Raw genomic sequence first — 17,160 nt, forward strand, 5'->3', positions numbered from 1 at the left:
TGGGGCACCTCTGAGTTGTGCTCATGTATATTCTGTGCCTTGGGGCAGTCCTCCCCTGGACAGAAACTTGGGATCATCAGACAGGGCTGGGTGCTAGGTTGGACTGGATGATCTTGGAGGTCTTTTCCAACCTGCTTGATTCTATGATTCTGTGATTCTATCTGACTGGCAGGACACGAATGGATGGCCATGAGCTTTCTCCAGGACAGTTGCTGGCTCCTGGACTCCAGCACAGGGTTGGGGCAAGTCTCATCATTAACAACATCATCACCTTCTGTGCTAGTTTACACAGTATCACAGTATCATAGTATCATCAGGGTTGGAAGAGACCTCACAGAGCATCAAGTCCAACCCTTTACCACAGAGCTCAAGGCTAGACCATGGCACCAAGTGCCACGTCCAATCCTGCCTTGAACAGCTCCAGGGACGGCGACTCCACCACCTCCCCGGGCAGCCCATTCCAGTGTCCAATGACTCTCTCAGTGAAGAACTTTCTCCTCACCTCCAGCCTAAATTTCCCCTGGCACAGCCTGAGGCTGTGTCCTCTCGTTCTGGTGCTGGCCACCTGAGAGAAGAGAGCAACCTCCTCCTGGCCACAACCTCCCCTCAGGTAGTTGTAGACAGCAATAAGGTCTGCCCTGAGCCTCCTCTTCTCCAGGCTAACCAATCCCAGCTCCCTCAGCCTCTCCTCGTAGGGCTGTGCTCAAGGCCTCTCCCCAGCCTCGTCGCCCTTCTCTGGACACGCTCAAGCATCTCAATGTCCCTTCTAAATTGAGGGAGCCCAGAACTGAACACAGTACTCAAGGTGTGGTCTAAGCAGTGCAGAGTACAGGGGCAGAATGACCTCCCTGCTCCTGCTGGCCACACCATTCCTGATGCAGGCCAGGATGCCACTGGCTCTCTTGGCCACCTGGGCACACTGCTGGCTCATGTTCAGGTGGGTATCAATCAGTAGCCCCAGATCCCTCTCTGTCTGGCTGCTCTCCAGTCCCTCTGACCCCAGCCTGTATCTCTGCATGGGGCTGTTGTAGCCAAAGTGCAGCACCCTGCACTTGAGCCCAGCTGGGATATTTTGGTGAGAGGAATTAGATGCTAGGCTGTGAAAAGGAAACAGTGCTGATGTCTGCTGCGCTCATAGGCTTGCTGAGATGTATAGGAACAAGAACACAAACATAGATAACAGAGTTGCCCTTTTGGGCTTTGGGGCTGCACTTCTCTCTCTCTCTAACCTGCTGTCTGTGTGCCTAATCTTTCTGCTTCCTAACCCCCCTGGCCAACCCTCCAAACTTACCTTGAACGTAAGGCAAAGTCTGAAGTAAGGCAGAGGGGTGGAAAGAAGGTGGAAGGGTGGTTGGGAGCCCCTCCTGGGGACTCTGGTTTCTGGGAGGGCTGCTGTGTTTCTGCATTACTTTTAACTTGTCTATTTCTGTCTATAGCTGTAGATATTGTAACTCTCTGCTTGTATCTTGTGCTAAGCTGTGACTATAAAGCTCCATTCCATTTCCAGAGCTGCTGAGTCTAGTTTGGGTGATTTTTTTAAGTGTGGGGAGGCAGGGAACACCCAAACCATCACACCTTCCCTCATTGCTTGCAGATGGGACACTCCATCGAGGAACCCACATCTCAGAAAGAAACACCAGCACAGGAAGGCATGTTTACCATTCAATGTATTATTCCCTCTTGTACAAAGTATTTTGCCTCTATAATAGTACACAGGCACTGAAATACGATGGCAAATGCAGAGAGACCCATACAGCCATGTCTTATGGGCCCTTTCATTTCCTTTTTGAGTGAAAGCAGAAAGAAAAGAGACACTGTACAGGAAAGTGCTTGCAAAATAACGCCCAGTCTGTAGAAAAATAATGGCATTGACATTAAAAAAACAACCCACCCCAAACCCAGAGTTGTTTCCTGAATAGCTACTGCCTCTGGTCCTCAGATCTGGTCCTATTTAATGAAGGCCATTAACGAACCACAGGATCAGTGCTCTATCCCTTTTTTCCCCCCTTATAGTTTGTTTAATTCCCTTATTTATTTACTTTCAGGTTTCTCTTGCTCTGTTAATAGCTGCTATGAAACTACTTGGTAGGAATGAATGTGTACAAGTCAAAATTCTGTTTCTTTTTCTAAACAGCCATTCACTTCATTAGCTCAAATAGAAGCTTGTACTTCCTAAGCACCACTGACTCTTTCTACAATCCATAGTGCAATTGTCCCTTTTCCCCCTACAGAAGTTATGCATAAGCAATCACAATTAAAAAGTCACTATTCCATTACTACTCTTTCCCTTTTTTCTTCTTTCTCTTTCCCTTTTCCCCTTTCCCTTTTTCCTTTTTCCTTTTACCCTTTCCTTTTTCCTTTTACCTTTTCCCCTTTCCCTTTTACCTTTCCCACTTTTTGTTCACCTTTGAAATTGTATTTTTGGCATTTTTCTCAGGAAAGCAGAATTTATTGTTATGCATAGACATACACCATAGGTGAATAATTAGTCCTTCCAAAATACAATCCTAGCTGCTTATGTGCTATGAAGTGAAAAACCCCTAAATCATGGGTAAGAGTCTCAATCTTTCCTCTTAGTCTGAATATTAGGGTTAGAGTCTCATTCTTTCCTCTTAGTCTGAATGATTCTATGAATATTAGTGTAAGAGTCTCATTCTTTCCTCTTAGTCTGAATGATTCTATGAATATTAGTGTAAGAGTCTCATTCTTTCCTCTTAGTCTGAATGATTCTATGAATATTAGTGTAAGAGTCTCATTCTTTCCTCTTAGTCTGAATGATTCTATGAATATTAGTGTAAGAGTCTCATTCTTTCCTCTCAGTCTGAATGATTCTATGAATGTTAGGGTTAGAGTCTCATTCTTTCCTCTTTGTCTGAATATTAGTAGCAGCAGCAGAGGCACACATGGACTAAGTGAAGAGCACCAGTTCTTGAGCTGCTGGGCTGTGCCACAGCCCTGCTCCCTGGTAGGTGTCTCCTGGCTGATGTGAACGTGCTGCCAGGCTGACAGGTTTCACTCCAAAGGCTGAACACACGCACGGGTTATGAGTCCAGGGACCTGACTGCTTATCACTATCGATCCAACTGCTTCATAACAGACCAATCACACCTCCTTTAGGGAGCTCTGCAAAAGATCCTGAGGTTACATTTGTTAATTGTTTGCATCTGAAATCGGGAGGGTTTTCTGGAGCAGCAGGTAAGCCTCTCTGATCTTCCAAACTGCTGGCAATTTTGTGCTGAAAAGCTTCCTTTCCGTGTACGTTGTGCTCCTGGCTGCCCCGAGATAGAAGGCAACAGGGCAGCAGCATCTTCCTATCGCTAAGTAAAACGGTGCAGAAAGAGCTAAGGGACATAGTCATAGACTAGAAAAAAATAACCTGGTCACATCAGCGCCCTTGGCCGTGCTCCAAAGCCCTGCCAAAGCGTGGCGTGGCACAAGTGGCGGGCTCTGTACAGGTGGGAGCCATCACACACCCATGGGAGATGTCTCCTCCATGTATATATAAAAGAAAGCTGCTGCTAAAGGTCTGGTTGTACATGGGCTGGCAGCTAGGCAAGGAGTGCAGATGCCTTACCAGGAAGATCTGAAGCAACACAGAAGTAGGCGTAGAGCAGCTTGTTTTCGAAGGGGGGGCAGAGTTATCTGCAAGTACAGAGTGATCTTACTGAAACGAGGCAGAGCCGGTGCTGAAGCCTCCCTTTGCAGATGGTCTGGGAGTGAGTAGGAAGCTGGGGAAACGCTGCAGGTGCCTGCAGTGGAGACCCCCAGCCAAAAGGAAGGGGCGGCTTGGCTGGGCATGCTGTGCCCACCCCCTGCCATGGACCCTGGGGTCCTCCCTGGCTCTGTGAGCAGATAATGTGGCAGGGATGCTTCTGGTAGGATTTTGTGACAATGTCCACGTGAAACAGCATCACTTCTCAGCACACAGCCCCAGGGAAACATATGGCCCGATCAGCCTGTCTGGGATGAGTTAATGCCCTGCTTCCAGCTGGAGGCAGGAAGCAGAGAGGCACAATCAGCAGACAAAGGTATGTTTGTTTTCTAAGAAAAAGTGAGTTCACTTCTGAGCCCTGCGAGACAGAGGCTCGAGCTGAAGATCCATCTGCAGGCATCTTCCTAGACCTGAGGTGGAACTGGATTCGTTTGAATCTGCGTTCTTCCCTTTGACGCTGCTAAAGGCACTGGATTAACTAACGCTACAGAGCATTAATAAACACCATGTTAGCACCAAACCAGTGCTTTGGACACTGGCCACAGAGGTCACGTGCAATTCAAACCATACCTAGAAGATAAAGATTGCTAATGCAACTAGCACTGTATTCATTGTCGTGGTTTTCCTTGAGTGCTGCCGGCCTGATCCCTAAAAATAAAACTGAAGCACATCTTGTCTGTTTGCCTCACATAAAGACAGATTGAAACGCCAAAAATACCCCTCTGCTGCAGATTGGGTAGCACCGTGGAGGGCCAAAGCAGGCCTTGACTGAAGGAAAAATTACTGATTGAAAGTAAACAACTGAATACAGTGACAATAAAGTATCACTTGTCATAATGCTACATATAATGTAGAGTAGGCCAAATGCAGTGGTTTGACTGCAGGATCCGACAATATAAAACCCCCAACACAAAACAAAACCAATGGTAAAAGCAGCCTTAATATAATGATTTTAAGTACAAAAATATTAAATCAAAATAAATAATTCCAAACATAAATATTATACTGTACATTAAGAATATGCGATCTATATACAGACATAAACAGACACAAAAGTGGAAGGCAGAGGTATTGCATCGCTATCCTTCATCCGGCTCATCTGCGCTGGCTGCTCCCACAGCACCTGCAGGACACAGGCAAGGCACACAGGACGGTCAGATCCGCGTCTGCACCTCTGAGACCCGCCACAAGGGGGGGCAGTGAGCGGGGCAGTGTGTTCCCAGGTGGCAGAGGTGCGGCAGTGAGCGTTGCTGGGGGAAGGGAGGACTGGGAGCATGGATTCTGTTGCTCTCTGGATGCTGCACGGGGCGGGTATCGCAGAGTCACAGAGTGTCAGGGGCTGGAAGGGGCTTCCAAAGCTCATCCAGTCCAACCCCTCTGCCAGAGCAGCATCATAGAATGATAGAATCAGGCAGGGTTGGAAGGGACCACAAGGAGCAGCCAGTTCCAACCCCCCTGCCATGCCCAGGGACACCCTACCCTAGAGCAGGCTGCACACAGCCTCAGCCAGCCTGGCCTTAAACACCTCCAGCCATGGGGCCTCAACCACCTCCCTGGGCAACCCATTCCAGCCTCTCACCACTCTCCTGCTCAACAACTTCCTCCTCACCTCCAGCCTGACTCTTCCCACCTCCAGCTCTGCTCCATTCCCCCCAGTCCTGTCACTCCTTGACAGCCTAAAAAGTCCCTCCTCAGCTTTTTTGTAGCCCCCTTCAGACCCTGGAAGGCCACAAGGTCACCTGGGAGCCTCCTCTGCTCCAGCCTGCACAGCCCCAACTCTTTCAGTCTGTGCTCACAGCAGAGCTGCTGCAGCCCTCTGAGCATCCTCCTTGCCCTTCTCTGGACACACTCCAGCATCTCCACATCCTTCTTGTCCCAGGGGCTCCAGAACTGGATGCAGTACTCCAGGTGGGGTCTCACCAGAGCAGAGCAGAGGGGGAGAATCACCTCCCTGGCCCTGCTGGCCACACTTCTGGTGCTGCAGGCCCTGCTTGGCCCTCGGGGCCTCACCTATAGCAGGAATGCATCCAGGTGGGTCTTGAATATCTCCAGAGAGGGAGACTCCACAACCCCCCTGGGCAGCCTGTGCCAGTCTTCTGTCACCCTCGCAGGGAATAAACTCCTCCTCATGTTTCCATGCAGCTTCCTATGGCTCAGCTTCCACCCATTGCCCCTTGTGCTGGCACCAGGCATCAGGCAGCTGTCACTGATGCAGGCAGTGCATGAGTGCTGGTGCAAGCCTGTCCTGAGCTGCTGCTTTGGGATGCTTTCAGGGAGACCTCCCTCTGTGCGGAAGCAGCTGGGAACTCACCATGGTTATAACACCTGAACGTCGAGGCCCGTTCCAGATGACGGAGTGCACTTCCCACAGTAACCACCGCATTTCCCTACTACTTTGGTACCATCCTGCAGGCAGAATCAGAAATCACAGGCTCAGAGGATGTCAGGGGTTGGAAGGGACCCAAGCAGATCATTGAGTCCAACCCCCCTGCCAGAGCAGGACAATCCTAACACAGGTCACACAGGAACACATCCAGACAGGCCTGGAAAGGCTCCAGAGAAGAAGACTCCACAACCTCTCTGGGCAGCCTGTGCCAGTGCTCTGGGACCCTTACAGTAAGGAAGTTCCCCCTTGTGTTGAGGCAGGACCTCTTTTGCTGCAGCTTACACCCATTGCTCCTTGTCCTATCCCAGGGAGCAGTGAGCAGAGCCTGTCCCCCCCTCCTGGCAGCCTTCAGATACTTATAAACATTTATCAAATCCCCTCTCAGTCTTCTCTTCTCCAGACTAAGCAGCCCCAGGTCCCTCAGCCTCTCCTCATCAGCCATGCTCTCTTGTCCCCTCATCATCCTCCTAGCCCTCCACTGGGCCCTCTCCAGCAGATCCCTGCCTCTCTGAAACTGGGAAGCCCAAAACTGAACACAGTATTCAAGATGAGAAATAATCTCTCACATAAAGGCTTGGGGACTCCATGCAGCAGAAGGGCCAGATCTGGGTTATTCCAGCCAGAGGTTTTAATAGGAAGAGTCTTGGAAGGAAAATGGGTCCACGGAATGACCACGACATTTAAATAGATGCAAATGTAATTCTCCTTCCTGCTACCAGATCAGATGGTGAGCACAAGTAAGAGAGGGTAGCTTTGATTTATTACTCTGACAGATGCCCAAGGAGAAGAGCATTTGGAGGCACATCTCAAGGGTATCTGCTTTCTCCAATTTGCCCTAGAGCCAGTGACTGTAATGAGTGGAAAACCTGACTCGTGCAAGAGCAAAACCACATCTAGACATAACAGCTTCTCAGCTGTGCCTGAGCATGGGAAGGGCACAGGAAGGTCTATACCAAGGAATATCCATTTGGATTGGAAAGGCCTGGAGTAGCTCCAAAACCAAGATGAGGGAAAGCAACAGGGTGAGGCTATGCCACTTGCTAAGGTGCCAAATCTCCTCAGCTCTGCATCGCCACAGCCCGAAGAGACAAAGCAAAATGTGGAGTTGCTGCAGGTCAAGCCCAATCTCCACGTGTTGTCTGGTCTTGAGTCAAGAGATGAATACCTCATCTGGCTCTCCTCATCCCACTTTTGGCAGAGTCTTTTTCCTCTTGGTCATTACAATGGACAGACAGTCCTTGAGGAGAATTCAACCCTCAATTACCAGAAAATTGATCTTGAGAGCACAAAAAGCTTGCACGAAGCCTTTCTTTTTAAACAAGCTCCATCCTGCCCTTGACACTATTGATCTGTGACTACAGCAGGCTGCTAACATCTCTTCTCATGACACCTTTCTTCTGCTTTTGCAGGCAATTATACCCCTGGAACAGCACTTGACAGATGTCACTGAGTGATGGAGGTAGGAGTTGTCCCTTAGACCCCCCCGACCCTTAAAGTTTGTTTTAGTTCTGCCAGCCATGGTGGTGTCTTCTCTTTGCAGCCTCACAGTCAGCTGCCCAGGCTTCTCCTTTCTGAAGGGGAGAAGAGGAACCAAGCATCTGTCAGAACAGACATATAAGGGCTGCACTGGCTCTCTTCCACTTGCACTGGAGGACATTTTGCTGCACCATGGTCAGACCAGTAGCATTTAATTGTGCTGTAAGAGCAGTAGTAGCACGGATGAGGACCACGGGGTTAAGGGTCTCCCTGAGCCAGGGAGAGAGAAAGCAGCAGAGGAGAGGCTATTTTACAAACTGCTTTTTGCTCCATGGCTACAGTGACCTCCTTTGGAGAATTTTAAGAGGGGCAGTCGGTGTGACTCACATGAAGCAACAACCTTACAGGTGATCCTGGCTTTCTCCAATTGCAGAACAGGACACAGAAGCAATAGTGCAGAGACACAGACTGATGGAGGCATTACCAGGCAGGCAAATTAAGCCATATGCATTCAGTGTTGGCTGTGGAGTGATTCTGAAGCCTGCCTGGCTTTCCTGAAGGCCTCAGCTCAGCAAGAGTCATGGGCAGCCACAGGGGACAGTGTCCCAGGATGCAGTGTGTTGTGGGACAGCTCCAGCCCAGCAGAGCCCAGGTGACCAGGGGTCTCCCAAGGAGATAAACCCAGCCAAGCCAGAAGGTCCACATCTTCTACTCTGTATTAGCCACATTCTGGGAACAATCCCTACACAGGGCTCTTGCTTGGTACCTGGACTCCATCCAGGTGGCCAAGCCCCACCCTTCAAGCCTGTCCTGCCTGCCTTCTGATTCAAGTTTCACACCAGACATCTCAGACAACTAATTAAGGATAAGTCTGTTGCACAGCACACCATGTTTTCAGCTTCATGGTTAATCAGGCTCATTAATTAGCTGTGAGAACTCAAATCAAGTTCAGCCCACCAGCCTCTCCCCCACCCCATACAGCTGTGGGCAACATTTTAATGTCAGGTGTTAGGTTTTCCTTGGTCTTGACTTGGAAAACGTTGCCATGCAGGCAAGCTCAATGCTTCTCATGAGCAAATGTGACCACAACTGAAATTACTTACTGGGGACTTTTGGATCTCTGACACGGCGTAATTCCCTTGTGAGAGCCACTTGGCTGTTCCTGTTAAGGACAGGCCTGTCCCATAAAGGTCTATGCTGAAGCGACCCTAAAAAGCAAGCAGATGAGCCTGGTTATTCCAAAATAGAGTCATAGAGATAACCAGGCTGGAAGAGACCTGCAAGCCCATCCAGCCCAACCTAGCACCCAGCCCTGGCCAAGCAACCAGACCATGGTACTAAGTGCCCCAGCCAGGCTTGGCTTCAACACCTCCAGGGATGGCAACTCCACCACCTCCCTGGGCCGCCTATTCCAATGCCAATCACTCTCTCTGCCAATAACTTCCTAACAACATCCAGCCTAGACCTGCCCTGGCACAACTGGAGACTGTGTCCCCTTGTTCTGTTGCTGGTGGCCTAGGGGAAGAGAGCAACCCCACCTGGCTACACTCTGTGATTCTGTGCTCCACAACCTCCCTGGGCAACCTGTGCCAGTGTCTCACCACCCTCACTGCAAAGAACCCTTTCCTAACATCCAGTTTGAATCTCCCCTCTGCCAGTTCAAACCCATTACCCCTTGTCCTGTCATTACACGACCTCATCAATAGTCTCTCCCCAATCTTCCTGTACCTTCAGATACTGGAAGGCCACTCCAAGGTCTCCTTGAAGCCTTCCAGAGATCATCTAGTCCAAACTCCTGCCAGAGCAGGCTCACTGAGAGCAGGCTGCACAGGACAGCACCCAGGCAGGTTCTGAATGACTTCAGAGGTGGAGACTCCACCACCTTTCTGAGCTGCCGGTCCCAGAGATCCAACACCCTCAAAGTAAAGAAGTTCTTCCTCCTGTTTAGATGGAACTTCCTTTGTTCAAGTTTGTGCCTGCTACCACTTGCCCTGAAAAACACTCCCCTCATGCTCCTGACGTTCACCCTCCTGACACTCACCCTTTAAGTATTTATTGCTAAGTTTCCACCCCCCAGTCTTTTCTAGGCTAAAAAGCCCCAAGTCCCTCAATCTTTCTTTGTAAGACAGATATTTCAGTCCCCTAACAATCTTTCTAGGCCTTTCCTGTACCCTCTCAAGCAGTTCCCTGTCCTTTTTGAACTGGGAACCCCAGAACCAAACACAGTACTGCAGATCAGGCTTCACCAGAGCCCCGTGCAGGGTGAGAAGCACCTCCCTCGATTTGCTTGCCACACTCTTCCTGATGCATGCCAGGATGCCATTGGCATTCTTGGCCACAGGGGCAGGTTGCTGGCTCATGGTCATCCTGCTGTCCACCAGGACTCCCGGGTCTTTCTGCACAGACCTGCAGGTCAGCCCCTAACCGGTGCTGATTCATGGAGTTATTCCTCCCCAGTTGCAGGGCCCTGTGTTTGCCCCTGCTGAATTTCACGAGCTCACTCTCTGCCCAGTTTTCCAGCCTGCCTGGGTCTCAGGGGATGGCAGCACAGCCTTCTGATGTGGCAGCCACCCCTGCCAGGTTTGTGTCATTGGCAAACTTGCTGAGGGTACACTCCATCCCTTCGCCAGCAGCACACACTGCAGGAATCACTGCTCAGGTTAGGATTTTCCTTCTCCCGGGTGGCTGCAGGGGAGGAAGGAGGAGCTTTGGCTTGGGTTGGATTTCACTCTTCCAGCTTCTCAGTGCTCTTTCGCAGTCTGCCAGCTGAGGGCATTCTTGGCTTTTCCATGGCAAACTGCGGAACCTGAACGTGCTCCAGCAGCTGATGGGGAAGGTACCCCAGGGACCTGCTGCAGCTGCTTTCACTGCTCCCTCCTCAACTGGAGAGGGCACACTTGTCCTTATTTTCCACTCGGATTTTTTCCCCTCAGACTTCAGCAAAATCAAAACTCTTCCATCTATTTCTTTCTTAAAATCATCCTGCACTTCATTCCACCCTGTCTCAAAATGCACAAAATGGATGGAAAATTAAAGGCTATGTCCATCCTTCCCCTTCCCTTCGTAGTAGACCCCAGCCCTGACCATTTCTGGACCCAAGGAGGGATCTTTCGGCCATATCCCCAGGCTGACTGGCAGCCCAGCATGGCTATGCGGTACCAGGTGGCTGTTAGCTTTGCTGCCTTGGGAATGCTGATTTTCTGTGAGGAGCAAACTGTCTGGGTCAGGTGGATGGATATTAACATTCATGAGTCCTCCTGAGGTAAGAAGTCAATCCCTAAGCTGCTGAGCTGTGCAGAAAAGCATCAGCTCCAAAAGCAGGGAGGGAAGGAGATGGAGCAGTTTGCTCTCTGCTGCCTATGACTGTGCCTCCCTGCTTAACACCCTTTGCACATAATGCCCACCCAACACCTTGGGCCATACAAACATACCACTTATCACCCTCCAGCTCCTCAAAAGATAGTTGCAGTGGGGCTGAGGAGCAAACCACCTGTAGCAAAGTGTTCATTTGTCTTCTAAAGACTTTCTAGCAACTGGACTAGATATCCTAAATCACCCCCCAGAGCTGATTGATGTCTGTGCACATCTCTCTGCTTCCATTGCTGGGCACCTTGCACTGCTGGGACAGGCTGGATTTCCCCTGATGCAAAGGCACTACCCTCATTCTGTCAGTGTTTTCCCAGCCCCGAGGTGGAGTGAGCTCCAAAGCAGAGTGGAGGCTGCTGCGAAAATAAACGAGGCATGGAGTGGGTAGGACAGCAGCTGGCAGGTACCACTGTGGTCTGACAGGCAGGCTGACCTGTTCCTGTTCCACAAATGCCCTCTCCTCAGGCGTGGCAGGAGTCCCACTACCTGCCTGCTGCCTCCTCCACCCAGAGGGGCTATCTTACCTGTCTTGTGCTCCTGCAAACAGGAGTTTCAGGGGATATGAGATCGAAGAACACAGAAGCAGGGTCCCAGGACATTCTGATGGCCTGATCTGCTACTGCTCTCCCTCCCCAGCATTTCCACTGCCCTGCACTGGTTCCCCTGCCTTCAGCCGCACACAAAACCCCTGCTCCTTCTTATTTCCACTGCCTTTTCTCCTCTACCGAAGCCCTGGGGAGATAGAATCATAGAATCATAGAATCATAGAATCAACCAGGTTGGAAGAGACCTCCAAGATCATCCAGTCCAACCTAGCACCCAGCCCTATCCAATCAACCAGACCATGGCACTAAGTTCCTCATCCAGTCTTTTCTTGAAGACCCCCAAGGACGGTGCCTCCACCACCTCCCTGGGCAGCCCATTCCAATGCCAATCACTCTCTCTGTGAAGAACTTCTTCCTAATATCCAGCCTATACCTACCCTGGCACAACTTGAGACTGTGTCCCCTTGTTCTATTGCTGGTTGCCTGGCAGAAGAGGCCACCCCCCACCTGGCTACAATGCCCCTTCAGGTAGTTGTAGACAGTAATAAGATCACTCCTGAGCCTCCTCCTCTCCAGGCTAAACAGGCGATGGGGAAAGTTTCCTATCCCTGGGGCTAGGATGCGGTCAGCAGTAAGGGACAGAGGGCCGGGAAAGAACCCATGCAGCGATGCCTGCGAAGCGCTGTCGTCTCGTACCTGCGGGCACTTGGCTGCGCTGTAGCAGTCGCCAGCAGTGGCGTAGGGCACCGGCCGGCCCTCAAGCGTCCGGGCGAACTGCAAGTCGGTCGCTGCGGAGCAGAGTTGGTGAACAACAGGGAGAGAAAGATGCAGGGAAAAGAGACAAAATCAATGTGAACATGCTTTTCTTGGCTAATGTTTAAGCTTATCAAAGCTGGGTTCGTGCATTAATCACCTTGCCTGCTGAACTGCTCATAGGCAATCCCCCGTTCGCCCCCGCCGTGTGAGCACTGCATTGGACGGGATGCTCACAGCCCGCTTTAACCCCATCGGTGACTTTGGACCCAGGTATAAATCGCCACGAAACTCGAACCCGTGACCTGGGTTTTATGTCTCTATCAGAAAATTCCCCGCTCCCAGCAAGGCCGCGAGATCTCCTAAACCTTCCCTTTAAACAAAGGCAAACAATCTCTGTGCTCCCCTGCCCGCCCCAGCCCAGAGGTTGAGGTTTCAAAAGGCAGTTGGAGGGATCTGAAGTAACTGAGACTCATTTAGATGGGGATGTGAGATAGCTCCTGTCTGACAGAGGTAGGTGCCCAGCTCCTTTTGAAATTCAAAGGGAATCACGTTCCAGGAGGGTGGTTCCTTTGAGATCTTTACCTAGGGGCTTTTTACAGACTATTAGTAGCTTTTTACAGATTGATAGACTGGGAGGTCTCACGGCTGGAAAATTAAGCGATAAAAAGCCCCTATCAGTTGAAGAGTCGTTTTACAAGGAAGGCTTTTGATTGGCTAAAATAAAACCTTTGCTCTTTACTGAATCAACCTCCAACACTATGTCCTATTTTTAAAACGTTCGCTGGAAAGTGATAGCATCCCTGGGGTCAAGAGGACTGAAACCATAACACTAAGGGATGCTGCTGGCTCTCTGGCAGCTGGATGGCTCCCAGGGGCTCCCGCTAACAGGTGCTACTTATACTGCACAGCTACAGCCCCTTCCTCTTCCCTTACAAATGCACGGCCCCAGCTCCATCACTCTCAGTGCAAGTTATTTTCCCATGGTCTGATTCTGCAGAGAGCTTCCTCTGCCACCCTGCCACGCTGTCCCAGAGGGAGCAGCATCCCCACGCCAGTGAGTCCCTTGCACTGCAATCTCCCGGCGCCATTTGTGTTAGACATTTCACACAGAGCTTCTCCCTGGTTAGTTAAGCTTTCTGCCTGCCTCCAGTCTGAAAATAGGCCAAATCAAACAAAACTCTTCAAGAAGTGGCAGCAGCACACAGATACTCGCTCTGTGCAGCATCACTGACTGTCTTAATAGTTTCCCATATTACAGGGAAATATCATAAGCATCTCTGATGTACAGCAGCTGCAGTCTGTAAGTACTGCATCCAGTACTGCACGGAGCTCCTATGACAGGAAAGTGCTAGAATGTGTCCAGAGAAGAACCATGAGGATGATCAGAGGGCTGGAGCTGCTCTCCTATGGAGACAGACTGAGAGAGTTGGGGCTGTTCAGACTAGAGGAAGGCAGCTTCAAGGAGATCTTATTGTGGCCTACTGAGGTGGGCTACAAGGAAGCTGGAGAGGGACTTTTTAGGGTGTCAGGTGGTGGTAGGGCTGGGGGGAATGGAGCAAAAGTAGAAGTGGGGAGATCCAGATTGGATGTTAGGAAGAAGTTCTTCAACACGAGGGTGATGAGACACTGGAACAGGTTACCCAGGGAGGTGATGGAAGTCCCATCCCTGGAGGTGTTTAAGGCCAGGCTGGATGAGGCTCTGGGCAATCTGATTTAGTGTGAGGTGTCCCTGCCTATGGCAGGGTGGATGGGACTGGATGACCCTTGAGGTCACTTCCATCCCTGACCAGTCTATGAGTCTATGTGCAACGCAACAAAGGGATAGCCAAGTTTAAAAGCAGCTTTAAACAGGAGAGCTCAGGAGTGTTGCTCACTAGAGTGCTACTGCTTCTTTGTAGTTACAGCTACATTTGTGTAAAACAGACATTTTTATTGTTTTCAATGGCAAGGCCCTGTTTTTACTCACTTATTATTTGCATAGTGTTCAGGTCCAGCCTTACTTTGCTGAAGGTGGAAAACCCAGCTGCTGTGTAGTCTTTCCTACACTGGCAGTCTTCTCGTCTGCTCCCGTTATACGGACACTCAGTCGGGTTATGCAGTCTAAATCAAAAGAAAACCTTTGCTGCTCATGACTGGAAAATATTGGCATGCAAAACAGCACCACTGCAAAGCTCAGGATGGAAGGATTCCTTACCTGTGTCCATACACTTCTGAAAAGTTCTCTGCATCCCCGTTTACAAGGGTTATGTACTCCTTTGGGCTGTCAGTCTGCATTCCAGAGCAATACACCTGAGAGAGAGAAGCCAGGACTTTGTCAGGCATCGTGTGCAAGGAGGTTGATGAGAAAACTGAAGGCAGCAAAGGCAAGAGTGGAAATGAAGAGCACATGCAAGATCTTCTCATGCCTTCGGGGAAAGCATCAGCTATCAATCTGTTGCTGAACTGCACCTTTAACATCTTCCCTTTGACTTGAAGGAAATATTCACCATCTTCAGCAACACCTTTGAGATTCTTAACATCTCTGCAGCTCCTTGGTAATTCACCTGAAACAAACCAGAAAGGCTTCTAGTCACTCAGCAACTGCACATCAGAATTTCTCTTGTAGCACTGTGAGGCACCCAAGGCTTCAAACTACCTCATTTATATTTACTGCCTGAAGGGAGGCTGTAGCCAGGTGGGGGTTGGTCTCTTCTCCCAGGCAACCAGCAATAGAACGAGGGGACACAGTCTCAAGTTGTGCCAGGGGAAGTCTAGGCTGGCTGGATGTTAGGAGGAAGTTGTTGGCAGAGAGAGTGATTGGCATTGGAATGGGCTGCCCAGGGAGGTGGTGCAGTTGCCACCCCTAGAGGTGTCAAAGCCTGGATGAGGCACACAGTGCCATGGTCTAGGTGACTGGATAGGGCTGGGTGCTAGGTTGGACTGGCTCAGCTTGCAGGTCTCTTCCAACCTGGTTGATTCTATGATTCTATGACTCTATGATTCTAAGAGGTTTCCCTGAGGTGCCTTAGCACTTAGCCGGATGGCTCCTGATGCTTGGAGATGCTGCTCCTCTCTAGGAGTTTGCTGGGAAATGATGCCAAAGCCACAAAAGAGGCAAAGGAAGGTGCAAATCCTCAGACTTACAGTCATGGACATTATGGCATGTCCTCCTCTCTTCAGGTTTCAGATCCACACGGCACAAACTGCTGACCTGGTCGTCGTTGGTCAGACACTGCACCGAGCGGTGCATGACGCCGATTCCACAGGTGACAGAGCACTGCAAGACAGAGGTTTGTGTTTTATCTCAAGGCTTTCTGGGCTGCAGAAGAACAGAGGCAGCTTGTTCCCCATCTAGCAAGAGACAGCAGCAAAAGCCCAGCCCTGCAAAGTGTTCAAACACAGGCTTTATGTTAATTGGACAAGTAATCCTTACTATTATTAATCCCTTCATTATTATCATGGTCGCTAATTGTTTCCAGGAGACAACTGAACTTCACTGAGCACTGCAACACTCTGCAGGATGAGGCAGTCTTGGTTAAGGTGAGCTACATGCTCACATGAAATTGTTTATTTTTCACACTAAGAAGAGAGTAATGGAACAAAGAGGGTAGTGAAGCACTGGAACAGATTGCTCAGGGAGGCAGCTGAGGCTCCATCCCTGGAGATATTCAGGGTGAGGCTGAACAAGCCTCTGGGCATCCTGATCTAGTTGAGGATGCTCCTGCTTACTGCAGAGGGAGTTGGACTAGGTCACAGAATCAGTCAGGGGGACCACAAGGATCATCTAGTTCCACCCTCCCTGCCATGGGCAGGGACACCCTACCCTAGAGCAGGCTGCCCACAGCCTCACCCAGCCTGGCCTGAAACACCTCCAGCCATGGGGCCTCAACCACCTCCCTGGGCAACCCATTCCAGCCTCTCACTACTCCCATACTGAACAACTTCCTCCACACATCCAGGCTAAACCTACCCATCTCCAGCTTTGCTCCATTCCCCCCAGTCCTGTCACTAACTCATAGCCTAAAAAGTCCCTCCCCAGCTTTTTTGTAGCCAACTTCAGATCCTGGAAGGCCACAAGAAGGTCACCTGGGAGCCTCCTCTTCTGCAGCCTGCACAGCCCCAACTCTTTCAGTCTGTGCTCACAGCAGAGCTGCTGCAGCCTCTGGGCATCCTCCTGGCCCTTCTCTGGACACACTCCAGCATCTCCACATCCTTCTTGTCCCAGGGGCTCCAGAGCTGGATGCAGTACTCCAGGTGGGGTCTCAGCAGAGCAGAGCAGAGCAGAGCAGAGCAGAGCAGAGGGGGAGAATCACCTCCCTGGCCCTGCTGGCCACACTTCTCATGCTGCAGCCCAGGCTCTGGTTGGCCCTCCAGGCTGCAAGTGCACAGTGCTGACCTATGCTGACCTTGACATGATGACCTCTGGAAGTCCCTTCCAACCCAGACCATCCTATGATTCTAATGTTCATCATAAAGCCTGAGTGGTCGACATCCTCCCCTGGGGGCTGGGAGACATTGCTTGGAGCTGACAGAGGCCTCTGAGCAAATATGACACAGGTTGTTGTTTTCAACCCAAACTGCACTGAAACAGCCACAGTCTACAAATTGCCTGTCCATCCATCCCCTGGAAGAATGGCTACATCTGCACAAAAGCTGGGTCATGCTCAAAAAGCCCAAATCAAGGGCAATTTTAAGGCTGAAATTGCACCAGTTACTGGAGCTAGCCAGCAGCAGCTTGTTTGTGCTGCTTGTCTTTTGGGCAACTTGTCCTTTTAGTATTTGAGATGTGAAGAATCATCTCTTTCTTCAGGTAACAGATTAGGCTGCAAAGAAAATGATGATGTTCATCTGTTTAGAAATTAAAGAATCATACAATTATTGAGGCTGGAATAGGTCTAGCCTATGACCTAACACCTCCACATCAGCTAAATCACTCCAAC

At 50.3% G+C, this 17,160-nt stretch overlaps 1 protein-coding gene across 3 annotated transcripts in view; it reads right to left on the bottom strand.

The window, feature by feature from the left end:
* Positions 1-1,650: 1,650 nt before the first annotated feature.
* ADAMTS9 (ADAM metallopeptidase with thrombospondin type 1 motif 9) overlaps positions 1,651-17,160 on the bottom strand; it is a 120,436-nt gene continuing 104,926 nt past the window's right edge. For 2 of the 3 annotated variants that reach the window (XM_064157014.1, XM_064157013.1), the window contains exons 33-40: positions 15,365-15,497; positions 14,690-14,784; positions 14,436-14,530; positions 14,208-14,341; positions 12,182-12,273; positions 8,678-8,782; positions 6,024-6,118; positions 1,651-4,835 (exon numbers count right to left, since the gene is read on the bottom strand). In XM_064157014.1, the coding sequence (XP_064013084.1) occupies positions 6,029-6,118; positions 8,678-8,782; positions 12,182-12,273; positions 14,208-14,341; positions 14,436-14,530; positions 14,690-14,784; positions 15,365-15,497 (744 nt within the window). In that variant the 3' untranslated portion in view covers positions 1,651-4,835; positions 6,024-6,028. Of the gene's footprint in view, positions 4,836-6,023; positions 6,119-8,677; positions 8,783-12,181; positions 12,274-14,207; positions 14,342-14,435; positions 14,531-14,689; positions 14,785-15,364; positions 15,498-17,160 lie in introns of those variants that run through there. The other variant, XM_064157015.1, reaches the window with a different exon arrangement.

The sequence above is a fragment of the Pogoniulus pusillus genome, chromosome 16 (genome assembly GCF_015220805.1).
Source record: "Pogoniulus pusillus isolate bPogPus1 chromosome 16, bPogPus1.pri, whole genome shotgun sequence".
Taxonomy (NCBI): domain Eukaryota; kingdom Metazoa; phylum Chordata; class Aves; order Piciformes; family Lybiidae; genus Pogoniulus; species Pogoniulus pusillus.